At 55.2% G+C, this 17,340-nt stretch overlaps 1 protein-coding gene and 1 pseudogene across 2 annotated transcripts; both read left to right on the forward strand.

Moving 5' to 3' along the window:
- The first annotated feature begins 1,601 nt into the window (after nucleotides 1-1,601).
- Nucleotides 1,602-2,070, forward strand: LOC118573038 (annotated as a pseudogene).
- Nucleotides 2,071-4,129: 2,059 nt separating this feature from the next.
- Nucleotides 4,130-17,133, forward strand: Slc4a3 (solute carrier family 4 member 3). Of its 2 annotated transcripts, none has more exons than XM_036172958.1 (23): nucleotides 4,130-4,244; nucleotides 4,634-4,776; nucleotides 5,085-5,250; nucleotides 5,815-6,089; nucleotides 6,206-6,321; nucleotides 6,741-6,937; nucleotides 8,422-8,570; nucleotides 8,675-8,855; nucleotides 9,214-9,349; nucleotides 9,582-9,765; nucleotides 10,122-10,221; nucleotides 10,787-10,971; nucleotides 11,633-11,858; nucleotides 12,001-12,219; nucleotides 12,534-12,682; nucleotides 12,891-13,085; nucleotides 13,294-13,524; nucleotides 13,745-13,834; nucleotides 14,237-14,403; nucleotides 14,978-15,231; nucleotides 15,524-15,693; nucleotides 15,873-16,046; nucleotides 16,860-17,133. In XM_036172958.1, the coding sequence occupies exons 2-23, from the start codon at nucleotides 4,726-4,728 to the stop codon at nucleotides 16,935-16,937; spliced, it is 3,693 nt and encodes a 1,230-aa protein (XP_036028851.1). In that variant the 5' UTR covers nucleotides 4,130-4,244; nucleotides 4,634-4,725; the 3' UTR covers nucleotides 16,938-17,133. The 2 variants fall into 2 exon arrangements, with proteins under 2 accessions (XP_036028851.1, XP_036028850.1); XM_036172957.1 differs by lacking the exon at nucleotides 4,130-4,244 and adding an exon at nucleotides 4,259-4,476.
- The last annotated feature ends 207 nt before the right edge of the window (nucleotides 17,134-17,340 follow it).

The raw sequence follows: 17,340 nt of genomic DNA on the forward strand, positions 1-17,340 counted from the left end.
CATAGACCTAAATGACAAGGAGAAAGAGAGATACAGGATAGCTTCAAGAGGGCCTGGGTCAATACCCAACAGCCCCTTTGTTTATTCAAAAGGGCTTTTTTTTTTTTTTTTTTTTTTTATAACAATGCCAAGGGGAGAGGCAAAAGACCTCTTCCTTGCAAGATCAAAGCACACTATACTACAGCCACGTGTAGACCCTTCCAAACACCTGGTAATGACGCCCATGGTCAAATCATCCCATTATGTAGCTCTGCTGGGCAAAGCAAGCCCAGAGTCTCTGACCCTGAGTAAGTTTTCACTAGGAGGCCTCTGTGGGTCTTTACAAAGTGCTATTCTAGCATGTGTGAGGCTCTGGGTTCAAACCCCTAGGAAATTAAAAAGAAAAAAAAAGAGGTTGCTTTATTGGCCAAAGAGTGTCAGGATCTACCTGATGGGAGGTCAAAGCCATTCTGGGTCTCCTTGCCTTTAGGGGGTTTGCATGGTTCGAAAATTTATTGTGGCCCTAAATATACAGCTCTTGTATGTTAACACAAGCTAATGTGCATTTATTTCATGCATGTAAACACTATCCTTCCACATGCTTATCTGAGGACTCTGAAGACTTGCATGTCATAGGTTCACAGCAGCACTGGACTGGCCAATGTTTCCTGAGCTCCACCTTGTGCCAAGTCACTGTTCTATGTGCGACACACTGACAAACTCACTTTTTCCTCTCAACAACCTCATTGTCACTGCTAGAGAAATGCAGTGCCAGAAACAGTGATAAATAACTTGCTCAAGCAGTTACCAAGTGGCCAAGCTGGTTCATGATTTCAGGCCACTGCTCCCCCCCCCCCCGGGGTGGGGTGGGGTGGTGGGGATCTCATTCCTAACGTCTCACCTCTGTAGCCTCTAATAGCAAAGATAGTCTGGAAAAACACACCTGGGGAGTGAGTGGTGTATTTCAGTTTTGCACATGGCTTGGAAGTTTTAGCAGTTGCATAAAGGCATTGAGACAAGGTGTGGGAGTGGTGACATACTGTGATATTTAGGGGTAAATGTTAGACACAATGCCAGAGCTCTGGGGCTCCTTTGGCTGTGTTGCCTATGGATCTTGAATCTTGAGCATGCTTTATACTTCATGAACCTTTTTATTTTATTTTATTTTATTTTTTGTTAACCTATCAAGTAGAGGGTGATAGGAAGTCACAACATGCCCACACGGTTGGGCTTGCCCCGCAGACCGCCTAGTTATTTCTGCTTCAAAATAGCCATTTCCGGGTCAAAACATCTCGCATGACTAGGAGTCCATGGCTTTGCATGATTGCGTAAAGCATGCGTGGCCATGTAATCTACACGCATGCGTGGAGTAGCCACATGCGTTCCTGTATGCATGCGAGGCTCACTCTGTAAAAATCTGGCGCCATTCTTGCACTGGTCTCTTCCTCTCTTGTCCTCTTAATCACGTGTGTTTCACACAGGCCTGTCACATCTGTCTCTTCCTATCTTATATTAATAAACAGCTTTTCTGTGGTTTTGTCGTGTTTGGGACGTTTCCTCGCAGGATAAGAGCGCCAAATAACTAACAGAGGGTTGTTGTGAGGGACCACGAGACTATCACAATGCCTTGTAAGTTGGGAAGTACCACTTAAATTCCAGGGCAAAAAGTTATCTTGGCTGTTATCTTCAAGAGTAAAGGCTACATGGTTGCTGACACTCTCTGAGCTTTACCATACTACCCAAGGTCAGATGACAAGAAGAAAGATGCTGGAAAGTTGGTCAAGAAAGACAAAGGTCCAGAAAACAAGTCTGAAGGTAAAGACCAAAAGAAGAGATTCAAAGGCGAAGGTCATGACAAGCTCAATATCCCAGCCCTGTTTGCTAAAGCTATGTATGAGAAACTGTAAGGAAGTTCCCATCTATAAGCTTATCACTCCAGCAGTAGTCTCCAAGAGACTGGATAGTTGGGGTTCTTTGGCCAGGGGAGCCCTTCTGGAGCTACTTAGTAAAGGATGTGTCAAGCTTAGAGTCCAAGTCATTTGCACCAGATACACTAAGGGTGGAGATGCTCCAGCTGCTGAAGATGCATGAACAGGTTCAACCAATTGTACATTTAGAAATATAAAACTTTATTTAAAAAAAAAGTGAAGGGTGTGTGTGTGTGTGTGTGTGTGTGTGTGTGTGTGTGTGTGTGTGTGTGTAGAGGGGGGCTGGAGAGATGGCCAGGCAGTTAGCAGCACTTGTTGCTCTTGAAGATGACCTAAGTTCGGTTCCCAGCATCCACAGACTCATAGCCATCCATAACTCCAGTTCTAGGTGATCCAATGCTCTCTTCTGACCTCCAAAGGCATGCACATGATATTCATACATACATAAAGAAAAACACTCATACGTACGCTCAAATCTAAATCATTTTTTTTTTTTTTAAAAAGAGTAAAGGATAGGGGCTGGTAAGATGACTCAGCAGGTAAAGGTGCTTGTCACTGAGCTGCCAATCTGAGTTTAGTTTCTGGGACCCACACAGTGGAGGAAGAGAACCACCTCCCACAGGTTGCCTTCCGACTACTACCCAAGCCTCATATGCTGACTTTTGGAAGGCAATTCGAATGTTCTGTTTCTGCACAGCCGACGTCCAGCATTGACAACCTTGTTTCACGTTCTCATCCCCCTGTTTAACCTGATGATAATGAGAAATCTGGAGTAAATGGCCATGTCTCAGTCACCTTAAATCTGCCAATGATTTGGTTACCCCAAATTTGTGGATAACCTTCTTCCGAGGTGTACCCTCTGTGGGGGTAACGCAGCTTCCTGCATCTCCATGTTCTCAGCTGAAATAATAATAATAGTTCCCTGTGGTGGTTAGTGTTGTTACTCTGACAACACCTGAAAGCAGAAGGTGGGCCTCTGGGCATGCCTGTGAGGGATTCTCTTTATTATCTTTTTTTTACCTTTTTTTTTTGAGCTGAGGATCGAACCCAGGGCCTTGCACTTGCTAGGCAAGCGCTCTACCACTGAGCTAAATCCCCAACCCTCTCTTTATTATCTTAATTGATAAGAAAAAAACCGACTCTTTTTGGCTTGTTTTTTGACACAGGGTTTCATTATGTAGCCCTGGCTGGCCTGGAACTCGTGTGTAGACCAGTCTGGCCTTGAAGGCCTTGGACCCATATACATCCACTTGCCTCAACCTCCCGAGTGCTGAGATTAAAGCCTCACACCAGCACACCACAGTGTCCTGCTCTTGGAAGACCCATCTTAGTTGTGTCAGGTCCATCCTCTGGCCAGGGGTTTCTGAACTATGTAAATTGGAAAGGGGGAACCATTCATCTCTGAGTCTCGATTGCCGATGTGATGTGACCAGCTGCGTCAAGCTCCTGTGGCCTTGACTTTCCCAGTGTGAAGGACTGTACCCTTAACCGGAAGCTAGAATAAACCCGTTCTCTTTTAAGTTGCTTTTGTTGGAGTATTTAATCACAATAGGAAAGAAACAGGGCAATCCTTGATTTGAGGGGAGGGGGCGGGGCGCTACTGAGCACAGGGCTCTGAGCATAAAGTGGGAAGCCAGAAGACAACTTTTCCTCAGCAACCCACAAAGCTCTGTATGTATAATCTCTTTCCTTGGGTGGTGCTGAGATCCTGCAGGGCAGGGGGCAGAGGTGTAACGCACAGGCTTCTCTCTCGTTATCCAGGGCTTTTATGGCATTGGTTGTGCTTGGTGCCCAGTTTCAGAGACACCCCGAGAAGAACACACAGGGGGCTAGGTGCTCCTTCCAAAGAGCTCTCTGACCTTGGAAAGTGAGACAGGTCCTCAGCGGTTGGGGAAGTGGAGGCGGGGGCGTGGAAGCTTAGCCACAGGATTTTAGAGTGCTTGGCACAATTGGAATGCCCCTGTTTCAGCTGCCTCTGGCTACAGATGGGTAGATAATTGTGCCAAGGTCAAATGTTGGGTGGTGCCCAGCTCCAGAAGCCAGGCCTTTGAAGGACATCAGCTGAACTGAGACTTGAGGTGTTGATGGCAATTGCTTCCAGGGGTCCAGGCTGGAGAGGCTTGTATGTGCGGAGGGGGTCTCCTCCAGTGCTCCTGAGGGGAAGGGAGGGGTGGCTAAAAGCAAGGTGGAGGAGTGTGTTTGAGGGATTGTGGGAATTTAGGGCCGTGCACCCGCCCCTCCTCCCCCCGCAATGCGTGGGGCGCTTGGAGAGGGGTCTTGCAGGCAGGTGGGATCCTGCGGGGACCGGAGCGCGGAGTCCGCGCTGGCCCGGGCGGGGTAAGTCAGGGCTCATCGGCTCCCATTGTGCGGCCGGGCGGCGGCTGGCCGGTCGAGCCAAGCGCTAGGAGGTGGAGCCGTGGGCTGCGGGCTCCGGCGCCTGCGTCCAACCCGGCCCGGCTCTGCGCGGCGAGAGGCCGGACGGGAACCCGGCAGCCGCGCCCCGGAGCGAGCGGGGAGGGACATGGGGCGCGGCGGCTCTCCCAGACCCCGCAGGTTCCGGAGCCCCGAGGTACTTAAGGGCGAGGCGTGGGCCCCGGGCTGGGTGGGGTCATCGGGCTGACCCGAACCGGGCAGGGTCTCGGAAAGGAGCGCGGGCTGGACACTGGGATGTAGCTCCCTGGAGGGGGCCCACTAGCCTGAATCTCGACCCCGCCTTCCTCCCCCAGGGCTCCCAAAGAGGTCTCCGCAGCGCCCCCTTCTTCTCACCCAGGTTTGGGTCCTATAGTGATTGAGAGACTCCTAAGTCTTCAGCCCTACCATGGCTAATGGGGTGATCCCACCGCCCGGGGGCGCCTCCCCCCTACCCCAGGTGACTGATGCGTGGAGGGTGGGGTGGGGGAGGAGGAGCAGGATGGGTGGTGTGTCCTCTGGCTGACCCTGGGACCACCAGATCCAGGCATGGAGCTGTGCTGGTGGTGTGGAGGAAGAGGGGGTCTGTTAGTTCTTCACGCATCCGTAGCTGGTGCTTCCAAGGCCTGGGGGAAGCCCTCAGAGGGTGTTTTGGGGATGTTGTTGCAGGCAAGGGTGAGGATGTTGGGAAGGTTGAAGTATGGAGTTGGGAGTGGTGGTGGATGTTCATGAACTAGAGGTCCTTAGGAGAGGCTCTCTGGCCTGCAGGTCCGGGTGCCCTTGGAGGAGCCCCCCCTGGGTCCAGACGTAGAAGAGGAGGATGATGACTTGGGCAAGACCTTGGCTGTGAGCAGGTTTGGGGACCTCATCAGCAAGACCCCGGCCTGGGACCCTGAGAAGCCTAGCCGCAGCTACAGCGAGCGGGACTTTGAGTGTGGGTAGCCTGGGGACCCCTAGTGCGGCAGCCTTCACCACCATCACCTCATCGCCACCATTACTGCGCTCACCTCCGGCTTGATCACTCAGTGCCATCCTGTGCTGGACGCTGTGCTGGGCCACCATGCCGTGTTAAGTCATCCTGCCTTCCACACCATCACCTGTTCACCTGTCAGGGGAGCTGAGCTCCAGACCAGGGGAGATGGAGGGGAGATGGGCTTGAGGTTCCCCCAGTGACCTTCATCATCCACTCTGGCCCCATTCACTCTCTGCTCTACCATATTCCCTGGTGTGTCTTCCCTTAGCTTCTGGTTCTCTTCTGTGTCACATCCCCTACTCCCTTCTGCACCTTTTTCCTCTCTGTCACCCTTGACCCCACTCTCCCAGGCCTCGCCAATGACAGGAGCATGGACACCGTAGTTGGGAGGGGCGCACTGGTTCTAGAGGAAGGGTTAGGGTGCCCTTGTTTGAGACCTTGAGCTAGAATAAGGTGTGTGCTCCTTAGGGTGGGGGGAGCTCTACTGTGCTTCAGGGCTCTCAACCAGCTCTCCTGCACCCCCAGTTCACCGGCACACATCCCACCACACCCATCACCCGCTCTCAGCCCGCCTGCCTCCACCCCACAAGCTGCGGCGACTGCCCCCCACCTCTGCTCGGCACACCAGGAGGAAGAGGAAGAAGGAGAAAACCTCTGCCCCCCCCTCAGAAGGGACACCCCCTATCCAGGAGGAGGGGGGAACTGGAGCAGAGGAGGAGGAGGAAGAAGAGGAAGAGGAAGGAGAGTCTGAGACAGAACCTGTGGAGCCTCCACCCTTGGGGCCCCCACCGAAAGCAAAGGTAGGGTCTACTCATTGTAGGTGCGTTGGCTGGCCAACGGGTTGGTACAGAGTGGATGCAGGATGCGATAAGGTGGCTGCTGGGAGATAAGTCTGTCTGTCTATGTGTGTCCACAGTTCTCCATTGGAAGTGATGAGGATGACAGCCCGGGCCTTTCTAACAAGGTTGCCTGTACCAAGGCCCTGCCTTCTGTGGGCCTGCACTCTGACCAGAGCCCCCAGCGCTCCGGCAGGTACTGGTCCCAGCCTCCCTGGACCCAGCTAGCCCTCATGGAGCAGAACTCACTGCAGTCCAGAGCAGCTGGCCCAAGTCCCTGACACTTACCTAACCCTGAATAGTGTCCCTAGGTGTGACCTGGAAAGTGAAGAATGGGATGGGAGCTTCATCTATCTCCGGGTTTCCGAGTGGGAGAGAGCAAGAGAGAAAAGAGTTGAGCCAGAAGTCAAGGGTCCTCTAGTCCTGAAGTGTTGGTGAAGAGGAAGGGGTACAGGTAGATGAGATGAGCCAGCAGTGGGAAGGATGGGCATGTTGGGGAGAGGGGGCCTGTGTATTCACTCTGGCTCCTGAGACCAGGGAAGTAACAGGAACCTACTAGCTTAGCCAGCTCCTTGCCTCTCTCCATCAAACCTAAGGCTCATGTTGCTTCCTTAGCTCTCCCAGCCCCCGAGCCCGGACTTCCAGAATCTCTACAGAGAAGACCCGGCCCTGGAGTCCATCAGCCAGCTATGATCTGCGGGAGCGATTGTGCCCGGGCAGTGCCCTGGGCAACCCTGGGCCAGAGCAGCGGGTGCCCACTGATGAGGCTGAGGCCCAAATGCTGGGTTCTGCAGATCTGGATGACATGAAGAGTAAGTGGACCTTGAAGAGGCTCCCCCCACCCCACCCCCACCTGGGGCATAGTCCTTTGCGCAGTGTCTCAGTGGCAGAGGGAGCTTCATCTCACAAAGCCACCTCTCTTCCAGAGCGGTTTCCCTCTGTGTCACTCTCCAGTGCTCCCTGAGTCACCTATTGCATAAAAGAGTCCTCTTCCTCATGTACTCTCGGAGGGAAGCTCTCTTGAGACCTCACTGCTCTGTAAACTCTACTTTTACCCACCTGCCTGGAGGCTGAGGACTGAGCTGCACTGCCAGGCCCCCGCTTCTCCCCAAGCCAAGCCTGCCACTGCCCTTACTCCTTCCTACCACCCTTGGCCTGGCCTGGCTGTGATCTCGGCACATTCCTTCCATCTTATCAGTGCCTGGCTTTGGTGCCACCTGTCATCACCCATGGGGCTCTGTGCCCAGGCCAGGGGCATCACTGGTCTCCCTCCTCCTCCTCCTAAGATCCACAGGGTGTGGGCGGGGGCAGAGGTGGGGGGAGTTAGGGCTTTGAGCTAATATGTCATGGAAAGTTGCCAGGGCCTAAGGACAGGGACAGGAACAATCCAATGGCAGCGGGATGGGGGGGGGGAAGGGGATCATAGGGAGGGTGTATTTACAGATCCAGGGTGGGAGCTGGTAGCCGTAGAAATAGACTTGGGGGACCAGGGAAATTGGGAGCAGCAAACCTTACCACCTCCAGCTCTGTGTGGGCAAAGGCTGTTCCTGCAGGAGGCTCCCACCTCTTGGGACATCCAGGGCTCTGGGAAGGATCAGGGGCCGGGCCTTGGCCACCAGGGGAATGACCAGCGCACTGGACAAGGTCATGGAGTCCAATGGGGCTCTGAGTTCTGGGCCCAGGGACACTGAGGACCGGGGCCCTGGGAAGAATCCAGTTCCCGGCTCTGGTGACGTGCTGGCCTCAGAGGATTTGGAAATGTTTGTATTGGACTTTGAAGACTATGGCCTGTGGGAGCCCATGAGGGGCCACCCGAGCCCCCTGGCAGGGGTAGCTGCTTGTGAGTAACTGGGCAGCCAGCCTGTTCCCCAGCTGTTCGCCTGGGCAGGGCAAGTGGGAAGATGACCAGGCAGCCCTGCAGAAGCCTGTTGGATGGGTACTAGTGGGGCTGGGATTTGGGTGTTGTAGATTTGGGGGAGCCAGGTGTCTAGGGACAGGCATTGGACCTACAGCCCCACAGGGAGGACCAGTGAGTGTGGTAGGGGCATCGGGGTCTGGATGGGGCTGAAGACATGTTGGGATCTGCTTTTAGCTGTGGCTCGGTCCATAGTACAAGGTGGCTCTGTACTGTGTCTTTCCACTTCCTGAGAGTCAGTCTCCAGATCTGGGAAGTGGCCACCTGGATTATGTGGTCTGTCATAACAACCAGATGGACTTGGTAGGAGCAACAGGGACCCGGCGCATGTGGGCCATGTAAGTCAGACCCAGAGATGGATCCTTGGGGCCTTGTCCACAGGCCATCGGCTGGAGGACAACCCTGGTGTGAGGCGACACTTGGTGAAGAAACCATCCCGCATTCAGGCTGGGAGAGGCAGCCCCAGTGGCCTGGCTCCCATCCTGCGCAGGAAGAAGAAGAAAAAGAAGTTGGATCGGAGGCCTCATGAAGTACAGTAGCCTGTTGCGGGTGTTGGCCTTTGGGATCCAGTTTTCCTCTCCTGACAGCCCTAACCCTGGCAGCCTCCGGGCCCTCACCTTGATACCCACTGCAGGTGTTTGTGGAGCTGAATGAGCTGATGTTGGACCGTAGCCAGGAGCCACACTGGCGGGAGACGGCACGCTGGATCAAGTTCGAGGAAGATGTAGAGGAGGAGACGGAGCGCTGGGGGAAGCCCCATGTCGCCTCCCTCTCCTTCCGGAGCCTGCTGGAGCTCAGGAGGACCATTGCCCAGGGTAGGGCTCCTCAGCCTGGCCTGAGCCACTGGACCTTCTCCCCACCATAGCTCAGCCTGTGTTGGGCTGCTCAGGTCCTGGGTCCACTCTGGGAGTTCTGAGGGGCAGGCAGGCCTGTGGATTGCACCTGGGGGCATAATGGACCTTCTAGCTATCTGCACTCTAAGCCAAGACTTTCCTCTATTGGCTCCTCTTTTGCTCTGATTTCACGTGCTCCCCCAGCTGCCTGTGAAGTGTGTTATCTGCTGCAGGACACTGGCACTCAGCTCACCTTGGATATTTGCCTGCTCTTGGGGAGCGAGGCTGTGGGGTGGGTCTCCTGTCTGCCAGGACGGCTCTTCCTCTTATTGTGTCCTAGGAGCGGCTCTCCTGGACTTGGAGCAGACCACCCTCCCAGGCATCGCTCACCTTGTGGTGGAGACCATGATTGTATCTGACCAGATCCGGCCTGAGGACAGGGCTAGTGTCCTACGGACCCTGCTCCTGAAACACAGGTGTGAGGGGCTGGGAAGAGGGCTCGGTCTGCTTCTGGGAGCGTTGCCTCTTCTGAGAGGGTCTCAGCCTGAGCATGCATCTGTAATGCGTTTCTGTCTTTCTACAGTCTTAACCAATGGAAAGCTCTCACATTAAGGAAAAGGGCTGGAGGCTGTGGTCCTCTCACTTCTCACCTCCTTGTGACCTCGGTCTAACATAAGCCTCTCCAACTTACCTTGTCTCCTTCTTTAGCCATCCCAATGATGACAAAGACAGTGGCTTTTTCCCTCGGAATCCATCCAGCTCCAGTGTGAACTCAGTCCTGGGCAATCACCACCCAACCCCTAGTCATGGCCCTGATGGTGCGGTACCCACCATGGCTGATGACCCAGGGGAGCCAGCCCCGTTGTGGCCACATGACCCAGATGCCAAGGAGGTCAGTGACCTTGTCTGACTTGGGCCTGGGAACTTAGAAGATGCCCAGTTTAGTCGAGATTGGGAAGGTTGGATGCCTGGCACCGTGCCTAGCATGCTGTGGGTCTGTGGGTGGCACACACAAGGACTCCCTGTGCTGTCAATACAGGGTTTTGGTGTGGTGATGTGCCTGACCCATGGCAGCCATGCAGCTGATAAAGCTGAGGTGGGCTGGGGCATAGAGGAGGGTACAGGACCCTTCTAAGAGGCTGGGGAGAGAGGAGACAGGGCCCAGACCTAGGGCTGGGGCGAGGGGTGGGAGGGCCTGCCATGGCCTCCAGGCTGGGTCCCAGCCCTATTCCAGTTCTGCGTCCTCAGAAGCCCCTCCATATGCCCGGAGGAGATGGTCACCGGGGGAAGAGCCTGAAACTGCTGGAGAAGATCCCCGAAGACGCCGAGGCCACTGTTGTGCTTGTGGGTAAGGAGGGCTGGGTGCCGGGGACGGGGTTTGCTGAGTGCCCTCTCCTGTGGTCTGTTCCCCTGGACCTCTGGAGGAGGCTACCCTGAGTCCTTTCTTCCCTGTTCCTCCCTGCTTCCATCCCGTTCCAGTCCACCATGAACTATTGCTAGTTTAATATAGCACCGCTGTAGGAATTAGGAAGAAAGCAGTCTTTATGTGCTAGCCCCAATTCCCCCCTATTGGTAACTGTTAGGCGACTATAAACACAGAGGTGAACAGGGGGCTTTTAGAGCTAAGGCTTCTTTTTAAAAAATTGTTTATTATTTATTTATTTAGGTTTTTTGAGACAGGGTTTCTCTGTGTAGTTTTGCTCCTTTCCTGGACCTCGCTCTGTAGCCCAGACTGGCCTCGAACTCACAGAGATCCGCCTGCCTCTGCCTCCCGAGTGCTGGGATTACAGGTGTGTGCCACCGTGACCCAGTGAGCTGAGGTCTCTTTTGCAGTGCCCGGAAGAACCCGGGTCTCCCTTCCAGGGCCTGACTTGACTGTCCCCCTGGTCCATCACTGCCTCTTCTTCCTCTAGGCTGTGTGCCCTTCTTGGAGCAGCCGGCTGCAGCCTTTGTGAGGCTCAGTGAGGCTGTTCTCTTGGAGTCTGTGCTGGAGGTCCCCGTACCTGTCCGCTTCCTCTTTGTGATGCTGGGGCCACGCCACACCAGCACTGACTATCACGAGCTCGGGCGCTCCATTGCCACCCTCATGTCTGACAAGGTCAGTCCTAATGCCTGGGTTGTGGGTGGGGCCTGTCCACCTGGGACCTGCTTGCTCCTTAGCTGTCTGACTGTGTCTGGAGTGGAGTTGGTGAGCTGTTAGCCCAGGGTCGAAGACAGAACCCTGGGCTGTGCATGGAAAAGAATGGTAACACCCCCCACCCCCACCCCCCACCCCCCCAAAAAAAGCCGGGCGGTGGTGGCGCATGCCTTTAATCCCAGCACTCTGGAGGCAGAGCCAGGCTGATCTCTGTGAGTTCGAGGCCAGCCTGGGCTACCAAGTGAGTTCCAGGAAAGGTGCAAAGCTACACAGAGAAACCCTGTCTTGAAAACAAAAACAACAACAAAAGAATGGTAATAGAACAGCCCACACTCAGTGCCTTGGATGTAGTAGGAGATGTGGACTGAAGGCTTGGGGTGCTGGCCATGACTGGCCTCAGATAGGAGGGTCTCCTAGCCAAGTTGATGTCTGAGGTGCTCATTAGCCTGTAGGAGATGGGCACTGCCCAGTCAGATAGGTTCTAGAGTTCCCTCCTAGACTGTCCTGGTGCATATGGCTGCCTGTCTTCCCTACCCTACCTCTGTGACCCAATGCCACCTCTCTGAAATCTTCTTCCCCGGGCTCTCTTGGCCCATCCCTGAGAGCCAGACTCTCTTCCCAGCTGTTTCACGAGGCTGCCTACCAGGCAGATGACCGGCAGGACCTTTTGGGTGCCATCAGTGAGTTCTTGGATGGCAGCATCGTGATACCCCCATCGGAGGTGGAGGGCCGTGACCTACTGCGCTCCGTGGCTGCCTTCCAGCGTGAGCTCCTGAGGAAGCGGCGGGAGCGGGAACAGACCAAAGTGGAGATGACCACCCGGGGGGGCTACGTGGCCCCTGGCAAAGGTTAGACCCAAGCCCAGTCCTGGCTTTCTGAATCCTTTGTGTCCTTACCAACCCTGCCCGCAGTGCTGTGGGGGCTACAGCCAGGGCTTCCAGACAGGAAGGAGTGGCCTGTGTCCCATCGGCATCTTGCTCCCTTCCCCAGAACTGTCTTTGGAGATGGGGGGCTCCGAGGCAGCCTCTGAAGATGACCCCCTGCAGCGGACAGGCTCGGTGTTTGGGGGGCTCGTGCGGGATGTGAAGCGCCGGTACCCACACTACCCCAGTGACCTGCGGGACGCACTACACTCCCAGTGCGTGGCAGCTGTGCTCTTCATCTACTTTGCAGCCCTCAGCCCTGCCATCACCTTTGGGGGGCTGCTAGGTGAGGCTCCTGGGGTCACTGTGGGGGCCAGATGTCACCTGCAAGGTTATGTGGTTCACATCACTTAGCGGGGCGATGGACAGAGGGGACAGGGAAGCTGCAACTCCCTACGGGATCAGAAAACCCCAACGATCTCTTTTTTGGGGAGCTATAAAATGGGGGGTACAAGGATAGGATTGTTGTGGTCTCCTGGGGAGTGTGGCTTTGTCTGTCATTCTGGGAGCCGTTCTGTTCTTGCTGGGGAGCTAGATGAGGAAGGGACTGGATAGGAAATGCCAGGCTACGGCCACCCTGCTGACCCCTTTCCACCCCAGGGGAGAAGACGGAGGGGCTCATGGGCGTGTCGGAGCTGATTGTGTCTACAGCTGTGCTTGGGGTCCTCTTCTCTCTGCTGGGGGCCCAGCCGCTGCTCGTGGTGGGCTTCTCTGGACCTCTGCTGGTCTTTGAAGAAGCCTTCTTCAAGGTGAAGCCTGCTCCCGACCCCAGGCACTGCCCCTCCTGCCCACCCTTGTCAGCCCCTCATCCGGGTGTCCGGGAGCTGGGTCTCTGTACTCTGTCCCTTCTTGGAGTCCAACCCCCCCTCCCCCGCCACCACCCCCGTTCTACCCACAGGCACCAGCTCCGGGGCAGATGGGCCCCCTGTAGGTAACCACCCTCCTTACTATCTCCAGTTCTGCCGAGCTCAGGACCTGGAATACCTCACTGGTCGAGTGTGGGTGGGCCTCTGGCTGGTGGTCTTCGTCCTGGCCCTGGTGGCTGCAGAGGGCAGCTTCCTGGTCCGCTACATCTCGCCCTTTACCCAGGAGATCTTCGCTTTCCTCATCTCGCTAATTTTCATCTACGAGACTTTTCACAAGCTCTACAAGGTGTGGCAGTTCTCGGAGGGTGGGTAGGGATAGGGAGGTGGTGCCCTAGGGAGGCCTGGAGCTTGCTGAGAGCAAGGTATAGGGAGAGGGGTTTCGTGTGTGTGTGTGTGTGTGTGTGTGTGTGTGTGTGTGTGTGTGTGTGTGTGAAGTGGAGGGCTGGGTTTGCCATCTGCCTGTGGAGAGTGAGGCATCCTCTTCTCCACATTAGGTGTTCACAGAGCATCCCCTGCTGCCGTTCTACCCACCAGAGGGGGCCCTGGAGGGGACCCTGGAGACTGGCTTGGAACTGAATACTAGTGCCCTGCCCCCCACAGAGGGACCACCAGGCCCAAGGAACCAGCCCAATACAGCTCTGCTGTCCCTCATCCTTATGCTGGGGACTTTCCTGATTGCCTTCTTCCTGCGCAAGTTCAGGAACAGCCGCTTCCTGGGAGGCAAGGTACACACCCCTGTCTCCCTTGATTCCTGTGTCCCTGCTAGGCTCAGCTCCTGAGAGTCTTTCTCCTGCCCCCTCCTGGCCAACAAGACAGTAGTGCCTCCCAGCCGTGGCTGGGACACAGGAGAGTCACGTAGAGCAACATCTTAGGGTACTTCTCAGATTGGCCCCAGAAATGGTTGGGGGTGTCTCCTGACCCTCATCCTCTGGCCGTCCTTGGCAGGCTCGACGCATCATTGGGGACTTTGGCATTCCCATTTCCATCTTGGTGATGGTCCTGGTGGACTACTCTATCACCGACACCTACACACAGGTGAGTGTGCCCCGCCTGAGTGGCCACTGCAGGTCCCCACTAGCCCCAGGTTCTAGAGCAGCTGGCAGCCCAACTCTCCCGGGGACAGGAAGTTAGGCCACATCAGGGGCTGCTGTGATGTTCAGCCCAGGGGTGATCCAGGGTGTCTGAACTGTGTATGATCCCAAGTGGGAGGAATTTGGAAGTGGGCTGGCGCAGAGTACCAGGTCTCCCCACAGCTGTGGAGTTAGGGGGAAAGTCCCATTGCTATGTCCTCTGCCAGCCCCGGGAGGAGCAGTGACGAAAATGAGTTTTGCCAGCTCCCTATAGTTCTGGGGACTCTGGGGTAAGGAACAGCTGCAGTGTAGACCTCTTGTATGGGAAGCCTCAGTCTCTGGCCCACGTCTTTTTCCTGCCATGCAGAAGCTGACGGTGCCTACAGGGCTCTCAGTGACTTCGCCACATAAGCGCACATGGTTCATCCCACCCTTGGGCAGTGCCCGCCCCTTCCCGCCATGGATGATGGTGGCCGCTGCTGTCCCTGCCCTCTTGGTCCTCATCCTGATATTCATGGAGACACAGATCACTGCGTGAGAGGGCTGGAGAGGGAAGGGGAGATGGTTGGCTCGGTTTCATGGTTAAGGCAAGGGTATCTTATGTGTGGAGGGATGCCCCGTGGTAGGCTGCGAGGAGTTTGTTGGGATCTGGCAGGAGTGAGGAGGTGGGGGTGGAGGCTGGAGCAACAGACTGGAACAGGCGTGGGTATGTGGGCCCAGGCACGGTTCTCCTGTGATGGTTTGACCTGGTACCTTTCTCGCCACCACCCCTGGCAGGGTGGCACTTGGCGGTTCTCAGAATTCTGTCAGGGTGTTCTCTCACCCAGAGATGCTCACACACTTCTCATTTTGGTTAAACCAAAATCACATGGTCTGATCTGGCATCTGGCTTTTGTGGTGCTTTTCAACCTTCGCAGCATGAGAATTTGGCTCCGATTTCCTGCAGTGTGAGAACTTTAATTTGGGAACGTGAAAGAGGAAGCTGACAGGTCTGGGGAGAGCTGTCGTCTACAGTGCCCACCCCCCTCCCTCGCCTCAAGCCTTGGGTGACTGTCATGTGTATTACAGGTCTGCCTGCTAGCTGGCTCCTTCTCTCTCTTCCCCGTAGGCTCATTGTCAGCCAGAAGGCACGGAGGCTACTCAAGGGTTCGGGCTTCCATCTTGACCTGCTTTTGATTGGCTCTCTGGGTGGCCTCTGTGGGTTGTTTGGATTGCCCTGGCTGACGGCTGCCACTGTCCGCTCTGTCACCCATGTCAATGCCTTGACGGTCATGCGCACTGCCATCGCGCCTGGTGACAAGCCCCAGATCCAGGAGGTTCGGGAGCAGCGGGTCACCGGCGTGCTCATTGCCAGCCTTGTGGGTGAGCATGGAGTCTTCCCACAGACTTGTTCTCTTGGGCCCAGTGGCTTGAAATCCTCACAATCCTGGGCTGGACCCTCCTGAATCTGCAGATGCCTCAAGCTTAGCTCTCCTTTGGGTCTCCAACCCGTCAGCGGACACTCTGGGAGCTCTTCCCTGCTTCCCTTTTGCCCTGCTCCTTCTCTGTTTTGAGGACAAGATTGGTCAGATGAATCTTGTTCCCTTACCAGGCAGGCCCTTTGTCCGGGGAGGACAGGGCACAGGGTTAGGCAGATCTCTGTCACCTCCTCCAGGCCTGTCTATCGTCATGGGGGCTGTGCTGCGCCGGATCCCATTGGCTGTGCTCTTCGGGATTTTCCTGTACATGGGCGTCACATCACTCTCTGGTATCCAGTTGTCCCAACGTCTGCTGCTCATTTTCATGCCAGCAAAGCACCATCCTGAGCAGCCTTACGTGACTAAGGTCAGGCCCAGATGCATGGAGCTGGGGACATGCAGGATGATGGGAGGGGGTCTGGAGGGGCTGCCCAGCTAGAGATGAAAGGGATGAATGAAATAAGGATGACCTGGAGAGCCATGTTCCCATAGGTGTGGGTGGGGGCAGAGTGGCCACTGTGTAATGAGACCGAGCCTGTACCCCAGGTGAAGACGTGGCGGATGCACCTGTTCACCTGCATCCAGCTGGGCTGCATCGCTCTTCTCTGGGTGGTCAAGTCAACGGCAGCCTCACTGGCCTTCCCTTTCCTGCTCTTGCTCACGGTGCCTCTGAGGCGTTGCCTTTTGCCCCGGCTCTTCCAGGACAGGGAGCTGCAGGCGGTAAGGGATGATGGCATGGGGTGGCAGGATTAAGGCAGATGGACGCTGGATTTAGATACCCAGGTTCCAGTTTATGAAGTCCAGACTACCTGTTGGGGTGTGTGAACTTGGGAAAGTTATTGACTGTTCTGACATGCTGTTTTCATCAGAATAATGGGCTCGGAGATTCTGTCATAGGACTTTTGGGAGACTTAAATATGAATCTAGGTAAAGCTGTTGATATAAGGCTTCAGAAAGAACAAGACAGGACTGCTGTGGACAGTTGTGTAGATTGTGCCTGAACGAAAACACCTGGCCGTGGGCTGCATATGGGTTGGCGTAGCCCAGACTTCAGTCCTGAGCCCTGTTTCTGTCAGTGATAGGAAAGGATATCTTGTTGCTATTCTTTAAAATTTTCTTACCTTTTTGAAAAAATGTATTTTATGTGTATGTGCTGAGGTCAGAGGGCAACCTTCAGGAGTTGGTTCTCTCCACCATGTGGGTCCTGGGGATTGAATTTAGGTCGTCAGACTTGGTGGCAGGCACCTTTATCTGCCGAATCATCTCACTATTCTGTGTGTGCAATTCTTGCACACTTGTATGGGGTACAGAGGTGCCATGATCCTAGGAATGAGCATCCTATGTCATAGTTGCTAATGTATTGGTGTGATTTGGATGTTCTGGGTGACCCGGTAATGAAGGCTTTGGCCAGGGACCAAAGCTTCAAGCTGGGGTCCCGGAGCAGGGAGATGAGATGTTTAGAAGAGGTTGTGAGGAACAGAAGGAGACATCTATGCCCCCCTGCCTTTCCCAACCCTGTGCTCCCTTCTGCAGCTGGACTCCGAAGACGCTGAGCCAAACTTCGATGAGGATGGCCAGGATGAGTACAATGAGCTGCACATGCCGGTGTGACCCTCAAGATGTTGCCCCTCAGAGACCCCACCTTGGTGACTCACAGACCCTAAGAACCCAGCACCAGGGCCAGGCACTCCTCGGGACCCAGGGATGTGCCCGGAGTCACTGCCCATGGCAGGCCAGTGGCCCCTTGACTTTCACAGACTAGACGGCACAGGCTTTGAAGTCATTATACCACACTCCTTGTCCCGTGTCTGCCTCATTTTCTTGGTGCCACCTGTGGCTTCCCAGGCCACATTTACCTATCTGAAATATTATCAGGGTCATCCAAACTGGAAGAGGTTTGAAGCAAGGGACAGAGGCCTCGAGGGGAGGGTAGATTTCAAGACTGCAGAAAGTTCAAGGTGGGCCTTACTGTTCCGTCCTCAGCTCCCCCTGAGTAAAGCCGGAACAGCAGGAG

This window comes from Onychomys torridus, chromosome 23 (assembly GCF_903995425.1).
Source record: "Onychomys torridus chromosome 23, mOncTor1.1, whole genome shotgun sequence".
Lineage (NCBI taxonomy): Eukaryota > Metazoa > Chordata > Mammalia > Rodentia > Cricetidae > Onychomys > Onychomys torridus.